The 13,448-nt window shown below is 45.3% G+C and overlaps 1 protein-coding gene across 2 annotated transcripts in view; it reads right to left on the reverse strand.

The window, feature by feature from the left end:
* Positions 1–13,163, reverse strand: part of RGS9 (regulator of G protein signaling 9) — a 67,105-nt gene extending 53,942 nt beyond the window's left edge. The window contains exons 1-2 of one of the 2 annotated variants that reach the window (XM_050920652.1): positions 12,982–13,163; positions 2,814–2,910 (exon numbers count right to left, since the gene is read on the reverse strand). In XM_050920652.1, coding sequence (XP_050776609.1) covers positions 2,814–2,910; positions 12,982–13,044 — 160 coding nt within the window. In that variant the 5' untranslated portion in view covers positions 13,045–13,163. Of the gene's footprint in view, positions 1–2,813; positions 2,911–9,741; positions 9,823–12,981 lie in introns of those variants that run through there. The other variant, XM_050920653.1, reaches the window with a different exon arrangement.
* Between the last annotated feature and the right edge of the window lie 285 nt (positions 13,164–13,448).

Consider the following 13,448-nt stretch of genomic DNA (forward strand, 5'->3'; position numbering starts at 1 on the left):
CAGTTCAGCTTTAGGCAAGTCTATAGCTTGTGACATGAAGGGGTAAATTGTCACTTGGGCCTTTGGGTTGATGAATTTGGGGTCGACCAAGGATTGGTGGATAGCTGACACTTGTGCCCCCGTGTCTCTCCACGCAGTAACCTTCTTTCTGCCCACTCTCAAATTTTCCCTTCGCTCCAAGGGTATTTGAGAGGCATCTGGGCCTGGGGATCTGTGGTGTGATGGAGGTGTAATGAACTGCACTCAGTTGGCGGTCTTTGGGCAGTTGGCCTTGATATGTCCCAGTTCATTACACTTGAAGCATCTTCCATCTGATGGGTCACTGGGTCGAGGTGAGTTACTGGAGACTGGTGAGGTGGAAGAATAGGGTGTCTGTGGCTTTACTTGGGTAGTATGTGGGGTCTTTGGCTGTCCTCGGTTGTAGGGTTTATGGTCGGTGTGCCCCCTGGGGTATTCGTTCCCCTTGAAAGTAGCTTTCTTGCTTTCTGCCACTTCCATCCATCTGGCCCCAATCTCCCCCGCCTGGTGAGATTTTTGGGTTTTCCATCTTGTATGTACCGTGTTATGTCCTCAGGAACACCATCCAAGAACTGCTCCATTTGTATGAGGAGGTGCAGTTCTTCCAAGGATTTAACATTGTGTCCTGATATCCAGGCCTCATAATTTTTCCCAACGTAGTAGGCGTGTTTGGGAAATGACACATCTGGTTTCCACTTTTGGGTTCTGAAAGGCCGACGGGCATGATCCAGGGTTATCCCCATTCTGTATCTGGCCTTGGTTTGAAAAAGTTTATAGTCGTTCATTTGCTGCTTAGGCATTTCAGCCACCACCTCTGCTAAGGGTCCACTGAGCTGTGACCTCAGCTCTACCATGTACTGGTCTTCAGGGATGCGGTACCCAAGACAGGCTCTTTCAAAATTTTCTAAGAAGGCCTCGGTGTCATCACCTGCCTTGTAGGTGGGAAATTTTCTGTGATGTGGAACCATAATTGGAGGAGTGTTGTTCGAATTGGCTGGGTTCTGTTGCTTGCCTTTTCTAATTCCAGGGCCTGCTTCTGGAGTTCCAACTCTTTCTCTTTTATCTCCAGCTCTCTCCTGTGGGCAGCCTCTCTTTCTCTTAGCGCCATCTCTTTTTGTTTTATTTCTAGTTCTTGTAGTTTTTTTTTCCATGTTTCGCTTGTGCTCTGCCTCTTTGATTTGTTCCTCTGCATCCACTTTTATCCTAGAAGTCATGTTTTCTGCTTTCTTGTGTTGGGGTGCCCTCTGGTGTTTTACTGCCGGAACTGCAGCTTCTCTGTTGGCTTCCTGGATTTGCTTAGCCACAGAGTCCTTCTTCCCTTTCTTCCTCTAGCTAATCTTTTCAATGTAAAGTAAACCAGAAAAACCACTTTATTTGCATGTGTATAGTGCTGGTATTTGACTCCTAATGGGAGTGCTATTGTGTGACAAAAGACCCGTAATAGTTACTTAATGATTGCTTGCTTAATATGCAAGCCAGAAACTGCAAGAGAGAGCAGAGAAAAAAAAAATTCTCTCTGGTTCCTTTTAAAACCAAACTGTTTCTCTCTGCTTAAAAGCCCCTAGCAGAGAAAAGAAAAATATAATATTCCTACTGGCTTCTGGATTCTATCTATCTCACCACTGCACACCATGTCATAACCTAGTCCCAGATTTGGACCTTAGCGTCCAAAATATGGGGGTTAGCATGAAAACCTCCAAGCTTAGTTACCAGTTTGGACCTGGTAAAGCTGCCACCACCCAAAAAATTAGAGAGTGTTTTGGGGCACTCTGGTCTCCCCAAAACCTTCCCTGGGGACCTCAAGACCCAAATTCCTTGAGTCTCACAACAAAGGGGAATAAACCATTTCCCTTCCCTTCTCCCTTCCAGGTGTTCCCTCCCTGGGTTCCTGGAGAGATAAACAGAAGCAAAATCCGTGAATCTAAACAGAGGGATTCCCCCCTCCCCGTTTCCAGCCCTGGAAAACAGAAGTACCGAGAGCTAATCTCTCTTCCCCCCTCACCCAGAGGGAATGCAAAGTCAGGCTAGTAAATCTAACACACACAGATTTCCCCATGACTTCTTCCTCCCACCAATTCCCTGGTGAGCACAGACTCAATTCCCTGGAGTTCCCCACTAAAGAAAAACTCCAACAGGTTTTAAAAAGAAAGCTTTATGAAAAAAGAAAGAAAAATACATAAAAATGGTCTCTCTGTATTAAGGTGACAAATACAGGGTCAATTGCTTAAAAGGAATATGAATAAACAGCCTTATTCAAAAAGAATACAATTCAAAACACTCCAGCAACTATACCATGTAAATACAAAAGACAACAATAGAAACCTTACTGCCTTACTATATTTGTACTTACAACTTGGAAACAGAAGATTAGAAAGCAAGAGACAGAAATCCTCCCATAGCCGAGAGAGAGACAGGCACAAGACAAAAAACTCAGACACAAACTTCCGTCCACCCAGACCTGAAAAAGTCTGGTTTCCTGATTGGTCCTCTGGTCAGGTGCTTCAGGTTACCTCTTTCCAGGTGTAAGAGACATTAACCCTTAGCTATCTGTTTATGACAATAATCCCCATAGGTGTAGGTGGCCCCCCATCATTCCCGCCCACTCAAAAGTGAGGCCCATCCAATTTTCCTAGCCTAGCTACGCCACTGATACATGGTGATGGGAGCCATATAAATGCTTGTAAATAGAATAATAGTAAGAGAAGCCAGTTTTTGGTTTATTACCATTGTACGAAGAAACAGGCTCTTCTCCAGAGGCTCAGAAAAATAGCAGGGTAGTGCCATTGGCATCTTACCTGTCATAGCATGTGGGATATTTGTGATCATCACCCTCTGAGTGTGCATTTTGATGCCAGTGTCTGGATTCTGCATCTCCATGAGGAGGGCTTCGATCTGCAAAGCATGATGGGTACAAGCGGTTTTGTGAGAACAAACTGGAGGGAAAAACAACTGCACAGCCTGACCTGATCCATGCTGTAAAGGCAACTAATCCAGACTAGCACAAGGGGAGAGAATTAAGGGGCTGGGCTCATCCCACTCCCTTTCATAGACGCTGCTTATGTGAACATGCTACTTGCACAGGCACGCTGACCCCAGTGGGCAATCCCTCCTCAAAGTGCCATCTTGCAATCATTCCCTGCTAAGCTACCCTGCAGGAGAGGCACACACCTGTGATTAGCTTACCTGGCCACTGGATTTGGCTGTTCCACATGAATTCGGCTAAGAGAGAATTCAGCGTGGCTTTTTCAGGAGAGATATTGACCAAGGACAAACTACAAACATTGGTTCCTTTTTGTTCTGCTAGCAATTTGCTGGGGCATCAAGAGAACTGTTGCAATACCAGTGGGGGTGAATAATATCCAGGCAGCTAGCTCCACTGAATACCTATCCCCTTTTGCTTAAAGACTAAACTTGAAAGTGCATCACTCATGGGGTGAATTAGCAAAGGTGTTCACACAGACTGGGTGAAAGCCAACCCCAAGACTGTCTGTTTCAGGGCCTGCAGAGAATAGCTGGGGTGGATTTTTAAAAATACAACAGCAGCAAAAGTATGTTCCACTGCTAACAGGCTGCGCAAAGTGCAGGTCAGTTGGAGCCTGATGTCAAAAAGATCTCATGGTGGCCAGCACCTCTCAGGCAGCACTCAGCATCCAGCAGGTTAGGAAGATAGCTAAGGAGTCCGCCTTTTCCTGACTACTTTAGGGATCATCCACGATAACAAAAATAGAAATCAGGCACCGCTCTGAGCAAAGAGGCAGCTCTGGAGTTCCTCCCCCATTTTTGTGGGCCACTGAACACCACCGGGCCTGATTCTCCTCTCTCAACGGTGAGATCACCAACCCCACAGAAGCAAGTGGAGTAACAACAGTGTAAAATGCCTATAAGTGATGGGAGAAACCGGTCCATCCTGCTGCTCTTCTGGAGCTCTCATAAAGAGAATAGCTCACTCCTGCACTAACACTTAGGCCCAGGTCCTCAAGAGTATTTAAGCACCTGCCTCCCACTGATGTGTCCAATAAAGTGGGCTGTAGCCCACAAAAGCTTATGCTCAAATAAATGTGTTAGTCTCTAAGGTACCACAAGGACTCCTGTTCTTTTTGTGGCTACAGACTAACACGGCTGCTACTCTGAAACCTGATTTCAATGGGAGCTGAAAACGATGGGAGTTATGTGACTAAACACCTTTAAGGTTCTGGGCCCTCCGGCATGATTTGTAAAGGTAAGTGAGGCACCTAAACATGCAGATAAGCTCCCAGGTGCCTATCTGCATTTTCAGCCATCTAAATACCTTTGAAATCGTCCTCTCCGCCCTTTTTCAAAGAATCCAGAATAACGTTTTTCCCTTTCAAGATTTCATTTCCTGTTAGCTACGTTGCTCTGGAGAGGGAGGAAGATAGAACAGTTGCTCTGAGGAGAGGAAAGATGATCTCGTGCTTAGGGCATTAGCCTGTGACTTGGGAGACCTAGATTCAATTCCCTGTTCTGTTCCAGACTTCCCTGTGGCCTTGGGTGAGTCATTGAGCCCCTCTGTGCTTCTGTTCTCCCCCTGGAAATGGAGATAACAGCACTACCCTAGCTCCCAGGAGTGTTGTGAAGAAAAATACACTGAAGATGGTGAGGTCCTCTGACAGTGTAGCAATGGGGATGTACAGGGGTGGCTCTATGTTTTTTGCCGCCGAAGCTGTGGGACTGGCAGACCGCCCGCAGAAACGCGCCCCCAACTCCCCCAGCTTGCTGCCCCAGGCACGCGCTTGCTGTGCTGGTGCCTGAAGCCTCCCCTGGGGGTGAAGAAGTACTGAAGATAGCAGGTCTGCAGAAATCTAAAGGTGCAGTGCACAGAAAACAAGACCATGACAGGTAAGTTACAGAGCTGCATACACCACAGTTCTGACCCCTGCGAGTCCCAGTAGCTTCAGTGGGAGCCGCGCTTTTCAAGACCTGGTCCTCTGAGCCAGTTTGTTGTCTAGTCCATGTTCCATTTTGACCCCTCGTGTCTGGAGTGGCTGTACAGGGCTCTCAGCATCTCTCTGCTTGGCCTCTACTAGGCAAGACCCAATAGTTAGTTCACAAAACCCACTCAGTCTTCTAGTGCAGGATGTTCTCTTTTCCTAATGAGCAAATAGCTCCGGAGACGTGTAGCTTTCCTACCCCTGCTGAGCACCCTCTGGTCATTTAAGAAATAACATATCTCAAAAGAAACAAGCGAGACAAGCTAGGGAGCTACCATCGGGTGGTGCCTGCTGATTCGGCTGCAAACTGCGCACTTTGCTGATCAAAACTCAGCAGGTCTTTTCCTCTTCTCCTAAGGGAACCGGCTGCTTATTAGGGATTCCTAGAGATTAGAAGTTGCCATCAGCACTAGCTTGTCAGCAGGAGCCAAGAAGGGCTGTTTAAAATACAATGAGGACATCTGCTTTCTTTTCTGCAGCTTTGTCACATTTTGTAACATGATTTTGCCCAGGAGAGCTCTCTGGATGGTTTTCATTTCGTATATATTGAAGCCACGTCTTGGCCTTGGTCCACGGGTGAAGGCTGCCACTGAGAACAATTCACAGCAGGTGAAATATACCACAGTGCAAAGAGTCAGCACAAAATATAAGTACCATTGAAGACCCTCGTCAGTCCTATTTTGAGTGAATCAGTGGTTCCTATGACCTTTGCATAAGGGTGAATTTCATATCTGGGAAAGCCTCCCTGGTCTGTATTTGGGAGGCCACCATATTTGGGGTTGGGAAGGAATTTTCCTCCAGGGCAGATTGGCAGAAGCCCTGGGGGATTTTCACCTTCCTCCGCAGCGTGGGGCATGGGTCACTTGCTGGAAGATTCTCTGCACCTTGAAATCTTTAAACCATGATTTGAGGACTTCAATGTCTCAGACACAGGTTTGTTACGGGAGTGGGTGGGCGAGATTCTGTGGCCTGCATCGTACAGGAGGTCAGACTAGATAATCATTATGGTCCCTTCTGACCTTAAAATCTATGATTCTATGAAGAGAAAAAGCAGAATTCTGAACTCAGGACTCGGGAAGAAGTTTATTATTTGTTTTATGGTAACACCTAGGAATCCCAGTCCCAGTCCAGGGTCAGGATCCCAAGATGCTAGGCACTCTACAGACAAAGAACAAAGCAAACTGTCCCTGTCCGGAGAGCATACAGTCTAAGTGCAGGAGGCGGCAGGGGGGAAGCAAGCAGGTGGGAGAGGAGGTAGTACAGAGAACAGAATTTTGAGTGTCAGCTATTTAATCCTCCAACTCGTTACCTGCTTTGCTTTTTCCCCTTGCTTGGAAATCCTGATAAGGAGGAGAGGCCTCTGCAAGTCAAAGCAGCCTCCAAGTGCTAAACGAGCAAGTGTCTCTGGAGCAATCTCCTGCATTGCTGCATATCATGAGTCCCCAGCCCAGCCCCATTGACATCTGGCTGCAGCACTCAGTTTTGGTCCTTGGGGGCATCCCCAAATACAAATGATTAAACTCACAATTTCTGCACTCCATCTTCAATACAGTCACTACGTAAAATCCTTTGGCTCAGTGAGGATTTATAGCTTGTTGTTGTGGCTAAGTGGCTGATGCAGTAGTTTATTCAAATGATTAAAGGCACAACGGCCTTCATAGGCAGGTTAGTTCTTGTTTCATGACATTGACCACAGCTTTCATTATGGGGTTGAGGTTTGGGCTGTTTTGTTTTTACTCATCAGTGGGTTCCAACTATTCTGGGAAATCAAAAATAGAAATACACAGAAAACAAATGATTTTGAAGGAGTCTCCCAGGCTATCTGGACCACAGTGTAGGAAACTTCCTAGATAGCTCAGTGGACACAAGAAGTCTTCTCCAACGTGATCTCCTCTGATTGCTCCTTTTCTTCCATCTGGCATCTGTTTCTACAATAATATAGCATAAGAACCCCCTGCAGATAGCCACAGGAAACAGAGAAGCATGTTCCCCTTATGGAGGCAGAGGTGTTTAATGCTGCTTTAAAAATGTAGGTTTGTTTCCTTGCAGAAAAATAGCCTTATTGGAAGGCAATGTATGGAAATGGGATTTTTTGTCCCTGTAGGATTGTCAGTCTGTCTATTTCAAATGCTCACCTCCGGCTTCAACTCTTGTATGGTTTGTATTATAAAGAGCTCCTATAGGACTTCACCAAGATCAGGGCTGCATTGAAGTAGTCACTGAACACACACATAATAAGAGATAGCTCCTGACCTGAAGATCTAAATAGTCAAGACAGGCTTTAAGGGTAGGAGGAGATACAGGGCACAGAGAAGCCAAGATCACACAGCAAATCATTAGCTGACTGGGAGTGAAACCGAAGTCTACAGACTTCCCACCCAGTACCCTAGCCACTACACCACACTGTTTGTCCTACCATGGTCAATATAAAACTACAATCTTGTCCCTTAACAGTTTTCCCTCCTCATACCCATTCCCTTTCAGTTTTTCAGAAGGGTTTACAGTAGAACCTCAGAGTTACAAACACCAGAGTTACAAACTGATTGGTCAACCACATACCCCACTGGAACCAGAAGTACGCAATCAGGCAACAGCAGAGACCAAAAAAAAGCAAATACAGCACAGTACTGTGTTAAATGTAAACTACAAAAAAATAAAGGGAAAGTTAAAAAAAAACCTGACAACTAAGGTAAGGAAACCATTTCTGTGCTTGTTTCATTTAAATTAAGATGCTATAAAAGCAGCATTTTTCTTCTGCATATCAAAGTTTCAAAGCAGTATTAAAACAATGTTCAATTGTAAACTTTTGAAAGAACCATCACATTTTGCTCAAAGTTAGGAGCATTTCAGAGTTACAAACAACCTCTAATCCCCAGGTGTTTGTAACTCAGAGGTTCTACCGTAATTTAATAAATGAAACGTAGTAGAGAGGTGTCACACAAAGGGTGCTGGGTGAAAAGGGCAATGGAAACTGGATTAAACTAATTCAGAATAAGGCACTTCAGAATTAACTAATTCCATGTGTATGGACACACTTATTCTGGAATAAGTGTGTCCACATGGAGTTAGTTAGGAAGAGTTAATCAGGAATAGCTATTTCTGAATAACTTTCTGTATAGACAAGCACTTAAGGTCATGGGCTGCTAACGGCTCATGGAGATGTTTTGTTCAGGGCCTGCGTATCTAGAGCAGAAGGATCCGAGTTCCACCATCCCTGCTGTCCCCAGGATATTTCAAGTGACTGTACTGCAGTGAGCACCACAGTGCCAGGTCAGAAGTTCCAGGTGGCCAAGGATTTGCTCCAGTATCAACTCAATGTTGCCCCTCGTTCATTACACAGATGAGTTGAGAAAATAGTTCCCTGCTCCTCTCAGATACACTTCAACGCACTATTAAACTCGCAGTTATGCCCATGCATCAGCCTGAAAGAACAGACCACAATCAATCATATATTTCTGATGCTGGAAAATGAACTCTCGGGATATATCCACAATACAGATCCCTTCCACTGGATTACTGTGCTGTTTGCCATGTGTGTACTCCCTGCACTGTGCTTAATTGACCTTTGCTTATGCAAAGAGGATTGACTGTAACGCCATGTGGAGATAGGCTTTGGGATTACACAGCAATTCCCCTCAGATCAGACATTTCCAAATTCCAACACCTTAACCCAGGAGTCAAATGCTGTTTGCAGCTCTAACGCCAAGCCCCTCATAGGACACGCACCCAGTAGACTCTGTATGATGCCAGCACCCACTCGCAGAGCTCTAAACACCTGTTTAATTAAACATTAAACACCTACTCCATCAGAAATGCTTGCCAAATTCTGCTCCCTCACCCAGCCTTCCCTGCTCCAATTTGTAAAGAACACATTCCCAGCTCCAATTTTTGAGGCGGTAATGCACCCTTTCATCTTAATCTCAACATCATCCTGCTAATTTTATTCTTTTCTGGACCTGCAATTAATAACCACATATCGAGATAGGGTCACAAAGTGCTTTTACAAACATTACAGAGCTTGTTAACCCACTGAGACATTAAAAAAAAAAAAAAAAAAAAAAAAAGTAGAGATGGAAAGTGTGTTTCCCTGCAGTCCACTCACACCCACCCACTGCACACTATTGCTCTTTTGCTACAAAAATCCCACCCCCAAATGCTAACCAGTTTGGAAATTAACAGCCTCTGCCACAGAACTCTTCTTTGCTCAAGATTACTCCACACCACTGTAACATTGCCGCCTCGTGAAATTTACAAGGATATACGCAAAAGTCAAAAACAGGCAACATCATCAGCCAAACCGTTTGGTAGCAACACCTGAGGTCAGCTTACTGCGTTGACTGTTGGGGATCTGGGATGGATTATAAATTAGATCAGAAATGAAAGTGAGTTTGTTGCTCAAAGCCAATTACCTAGTGGACATTTGTTCATGGTCCAGGCCCAGAACTAGACCCGCCGGACATTTCTACCCTAAAAAACCAAGCCGGAGGATAAAAGCAACTAAACCCCAAAATCATTCAGTCCAAAAAAGGGCATAAACCCTTTACTGGCTACTTTAATTGGTGCTGCTGGTGATTCCTTTAGAAAGCTGTTTGCCCTCAGTTTTAGCAGAGCTGTTGTGGTTACTCACAGCAGAAGTAGCAGCAGCGTACGACCTGCATTTGCTTTCTGGATGCATTGCTATAGCATGTTGCTTCACACCCCTATGCCTGGAGCATGACAGCCCAGCTTCCTTGCACACAGTTAGCTTAGTGGTGTCATTTAATTCACAACCAACCTTGCGCAGCATGAAGCCATTTCAGATGAGCGTCAGTTGCATGGAGAAGCTACAAAGCTCATGCATGAGGGAAGATAATCCGTTGCCACATATGCCCCACGTTGGGTACATTTCAGTAACAAGCTGATAGGCAGCCCACACGGGCACCGTCAAAGGCACTAGGATTGCAACTCCCACGCTGCTACCAAGACCAACAGCGTGGTGACATCAGCAGAAAATCCCCTACGCCCGGCTAGCACAAACACATACATGGGGAATACATGATTGGTGTGGTGCCAGCTGATGGCAAGGCACTTGCAGGGACTTGAGCAATGAATGAAGACTTTATGCAGTATCTCAGCTTCTTATGGGCTTTGATCCTGCAAGGTGTTGAGCAGACACTTACCAAGTATCCTCAAGTCCCGCTGTCAGTGAGGTTAAAGGTACTCAGCACATGGGCAGAGACTGGGGGAGCATTGCCCCCTCAAACTGTATATCAGTCCTGGTGCAGGCAGCAGATTGCCCTTTCCGCACCAAGGCTATAGTGAGTGTCAGAGCCCTGGTCAACTGACTTGGGCTCACAATACAGGGCTAAAAATAGCAGCGTAGATGTTCTTGTTCGGGCTGGAGCCCGGGCTCTGGGACCCTTTGCCCTCTCCCAGGTTTCAGAGACTGGATTCCAGCCTAAACAGGAATGTCTCCACTGCTGTTTTTAACCCCACAGAGCAAGCCCAAGTCAGTTGACCCTCACTGCTGTAGGGTTTTCGTGCAGTTCCCTGACGTACCCTGAGAGTCTTTCCATTGATTTCAGTAGATTTTGGATCAGCCCCATGTGAGGGGAATGGGAGCATCATCCAGCAGAACTGCCAGAAGCTGTGCTCAATATGTCTCAGATACTTATCGCTGTGTTTTAAAAGAGCTAGCAGCACTTGCCAGGATAGCTGTAAATTAGCGTGTATAGTAAAGCTAGGCATATAAGCCTCTGTACCTTCGAAGCCTCAAGGAAACTTCACTGTCATCTCTATATTGGTACAATAGTGGTCTGATTCAGACTGGTGCGGAGCATTCTCACCTCCAGCTGAAGCCAATGACACCGCTCTGCATGTGCAGGATGGAACCACTGATAGCAAGCTTTCCAAACACTGAAACAGCTACTACTAAAGGTCTGTCTTACATCATTTAAAAATGTGTACTCCATATTGGGATCTCTATGTGATAATAACAGGCCAGATTCTGCCACCGTTGCTTATGTTGCATAGCACTATAGTCACAACTAGCCTCATGGATAATGATGCATGGCCGCACATAGCCCAGTATAATAATACAATATTCTCCTATTCATCCAAAACCCTGTTATGCAAACCTTTGCATTATCCATATCCCATCTTTTTCTCCGGTGCAGCTTATGCTGGGAGACAAGGAAGCGATTCAGACAAAGCAGTGGCTTGGATATAGAGCAGAGACCCCAAGCCAGGAGTGGGAGGAGGAGGAGCCCCTGGCCAGGGAGCAGGCCACCCTGCTGCTGAATGGTTCCTGCAGCACAATGAGCTGCCTGCAGCCCCGCTGTCACAAGACTGAGTGAGCAGGGCAGAGCAAAGACCCCTGGCCAGGACTGCAAGGAGGAGGATCTCGCTGCAGGGGAAGTCACCTCGCTGCTGAATGGCTCCTGCCTTCTTTATTAGCCTAACTCCCAGATTATCTGAACAAAATCCATGTCCCCCCTGCTAACCAGATAATCAGGAGTGTACTGGCTTTCACTGCACCTATATAGACCCTTCCGTTTTAGGATCTCAATGCACTTTGCAAAGGTTGATAAGCAGCATCACTCCCACCTAGCAGCTAGAGTAATCAAATGTAGTGCATTTGGTTTTGTTTTCATATATAGGCCAATTCTCTGTACCTTCCCATCACCTTCAGTAGAATTTCACAGAGTACAAATCAACCCCAAAGTTGGCCCACTACTTTTTCTTCTTGACAGAACAGAGCTTCTCTGCCAAAGCCACTAGAAACAAACAGCCCCAAAGGAAGTATTGTGTGTACCTCCTTCAGCGTGAAAAGTGCAAGTGTTAGTTGGTATAGGACTCACATTGTGAGACTGCGTAAATTCACACTCCATCTCATCTCACCTTTAAATTTGTGTTCCCACCATCTCGTCTTGTTTGGGTGTTTACATACATGCTCTGCCAAAAGAGTTGATGTATATACATACTTTTTTTTTTGCTGCCCCTGATTGTTTTGGAGAGTTACCTATATCACAAACCTGAACCATACAGCTGTACTTGTCACTGGAAATTCAGCTAATTCCAATCAACTGGATAAGCCACAGACAAGAAAGACAGACTACTCATGGGAGAAAAGCTGGATTAATACCTATCCTGTTTAAAATCTTTTCAAATAATGGTTGTATTAAAATGTTTTTAAATGGATGTTGAAAAAAATAGAAACACTTGACAAAATCATACATTTCATCCAAATCATAGTTTTTCATTGTCATGCTCTGTAAATGTCTAACAATTATAAATACACAAGCCTTCCAAAATGCTGTACGGCAGCCAGATCACAAACCTTTTGGCATGATGTACCTTTGAAAACGTACATTGGCTATATGACATATGTAGCAAAGAGTGACTCCTGGGAGGGAAAATAAACCAGATTATGGCTCAAAGCAGAATTAGGGAATCAAACTCTTAAGATAATGATTTTTATCCCCGTGAATGATATAGTTAGAATGGCCCTCAGGGGGAAAAAAAAACAACTTTCCAATCGGAGGCATAGCATAAAATTGCATGATTAGCGGAATTAATGTTTTTTGTGGCTGTTTTTAATATACATAGTTTTAATACAATGCCTCTATGACTCCCACTTAGTTTTAATACAATGCCTCTATGACTCTCATGATGCAAAAGTGCCATGTAACAGGTTGCCTTCCCCTGGAGCCTGCAGAAAACAAGGACACTTGCCTCGAATCCTTCAGTAACAACAGAGCAGGAAAAAGAGAACTAAAAAGGATTTTGAAACACTTAATAACCAATAAGTCACACAAGTGCCCCTGAAGACGTTTAATTCAACAAACGATCATAAATCATATGTAATAACAAAATGCCTCTTAATACTGTACCCATCCTACTGCACCCTTGATTAGCCATACAGGCAGCAATATTTTACAGATGTGTTTAGGGGTCCTAAACAGGGGTTTGCAATAGATAGGGATGTTCATGTTATCAGGTAGAATTGCTATTATTTTTTTCAAGACCATATTACCTTCTTCAGGAATGCCATTCTTGGCCTGTAATGCTGCCCTTGGTCCACCCGTTTGACAGTCATCGTGCCCCACTGAGTCAAGGCAACAGCCACAAAGAAAGCAAACTAAAAACAACAAATCAATTAAAAGCCAGGTTTCTACACAGTTGCAGGGAAGCTGCTGCTGCTGCAGCTGCTGGAAACTGGAGCAGTCCCCAGTGAAGAGACTAAGGACAGCGGTGAGCAAACACTGCTCCGCCACAGCCAATCAACAAGCAGCTCCGAGGACCTGATTTGCATAGCCGACCGGCCTCAGCGCTTCCCACTTCTCAGCGCTAGGGGGAGCTCGCCTGCACACACAGCGAGAGAAAAGGCTGGGGGGAGGGGGCGAAGAGGGCGTGTCTTCAGCCAATCAGGTCTTTCCAGAGTCTCAACGTTCCAAACCCTATACATTATTACATGCTGTGGAATGCCAACTAGTTACCTCT

Source organism: Gopherus flavomarginatus, chromosome 12 (genome assembly GCF_025201925.1).
Source record: "Gopherus flavomarginatus isolate rGopFla2 chromosome 12, rGopFla2.mat.asm, whole genome shotgun sequence".
Taxonomy (NCBI): domain Eukaryota; kingdom Metazoa; phylum Chordata; order Testudines; family Testudinidae; genus Gopherus; species Gopherus flavomarginatus.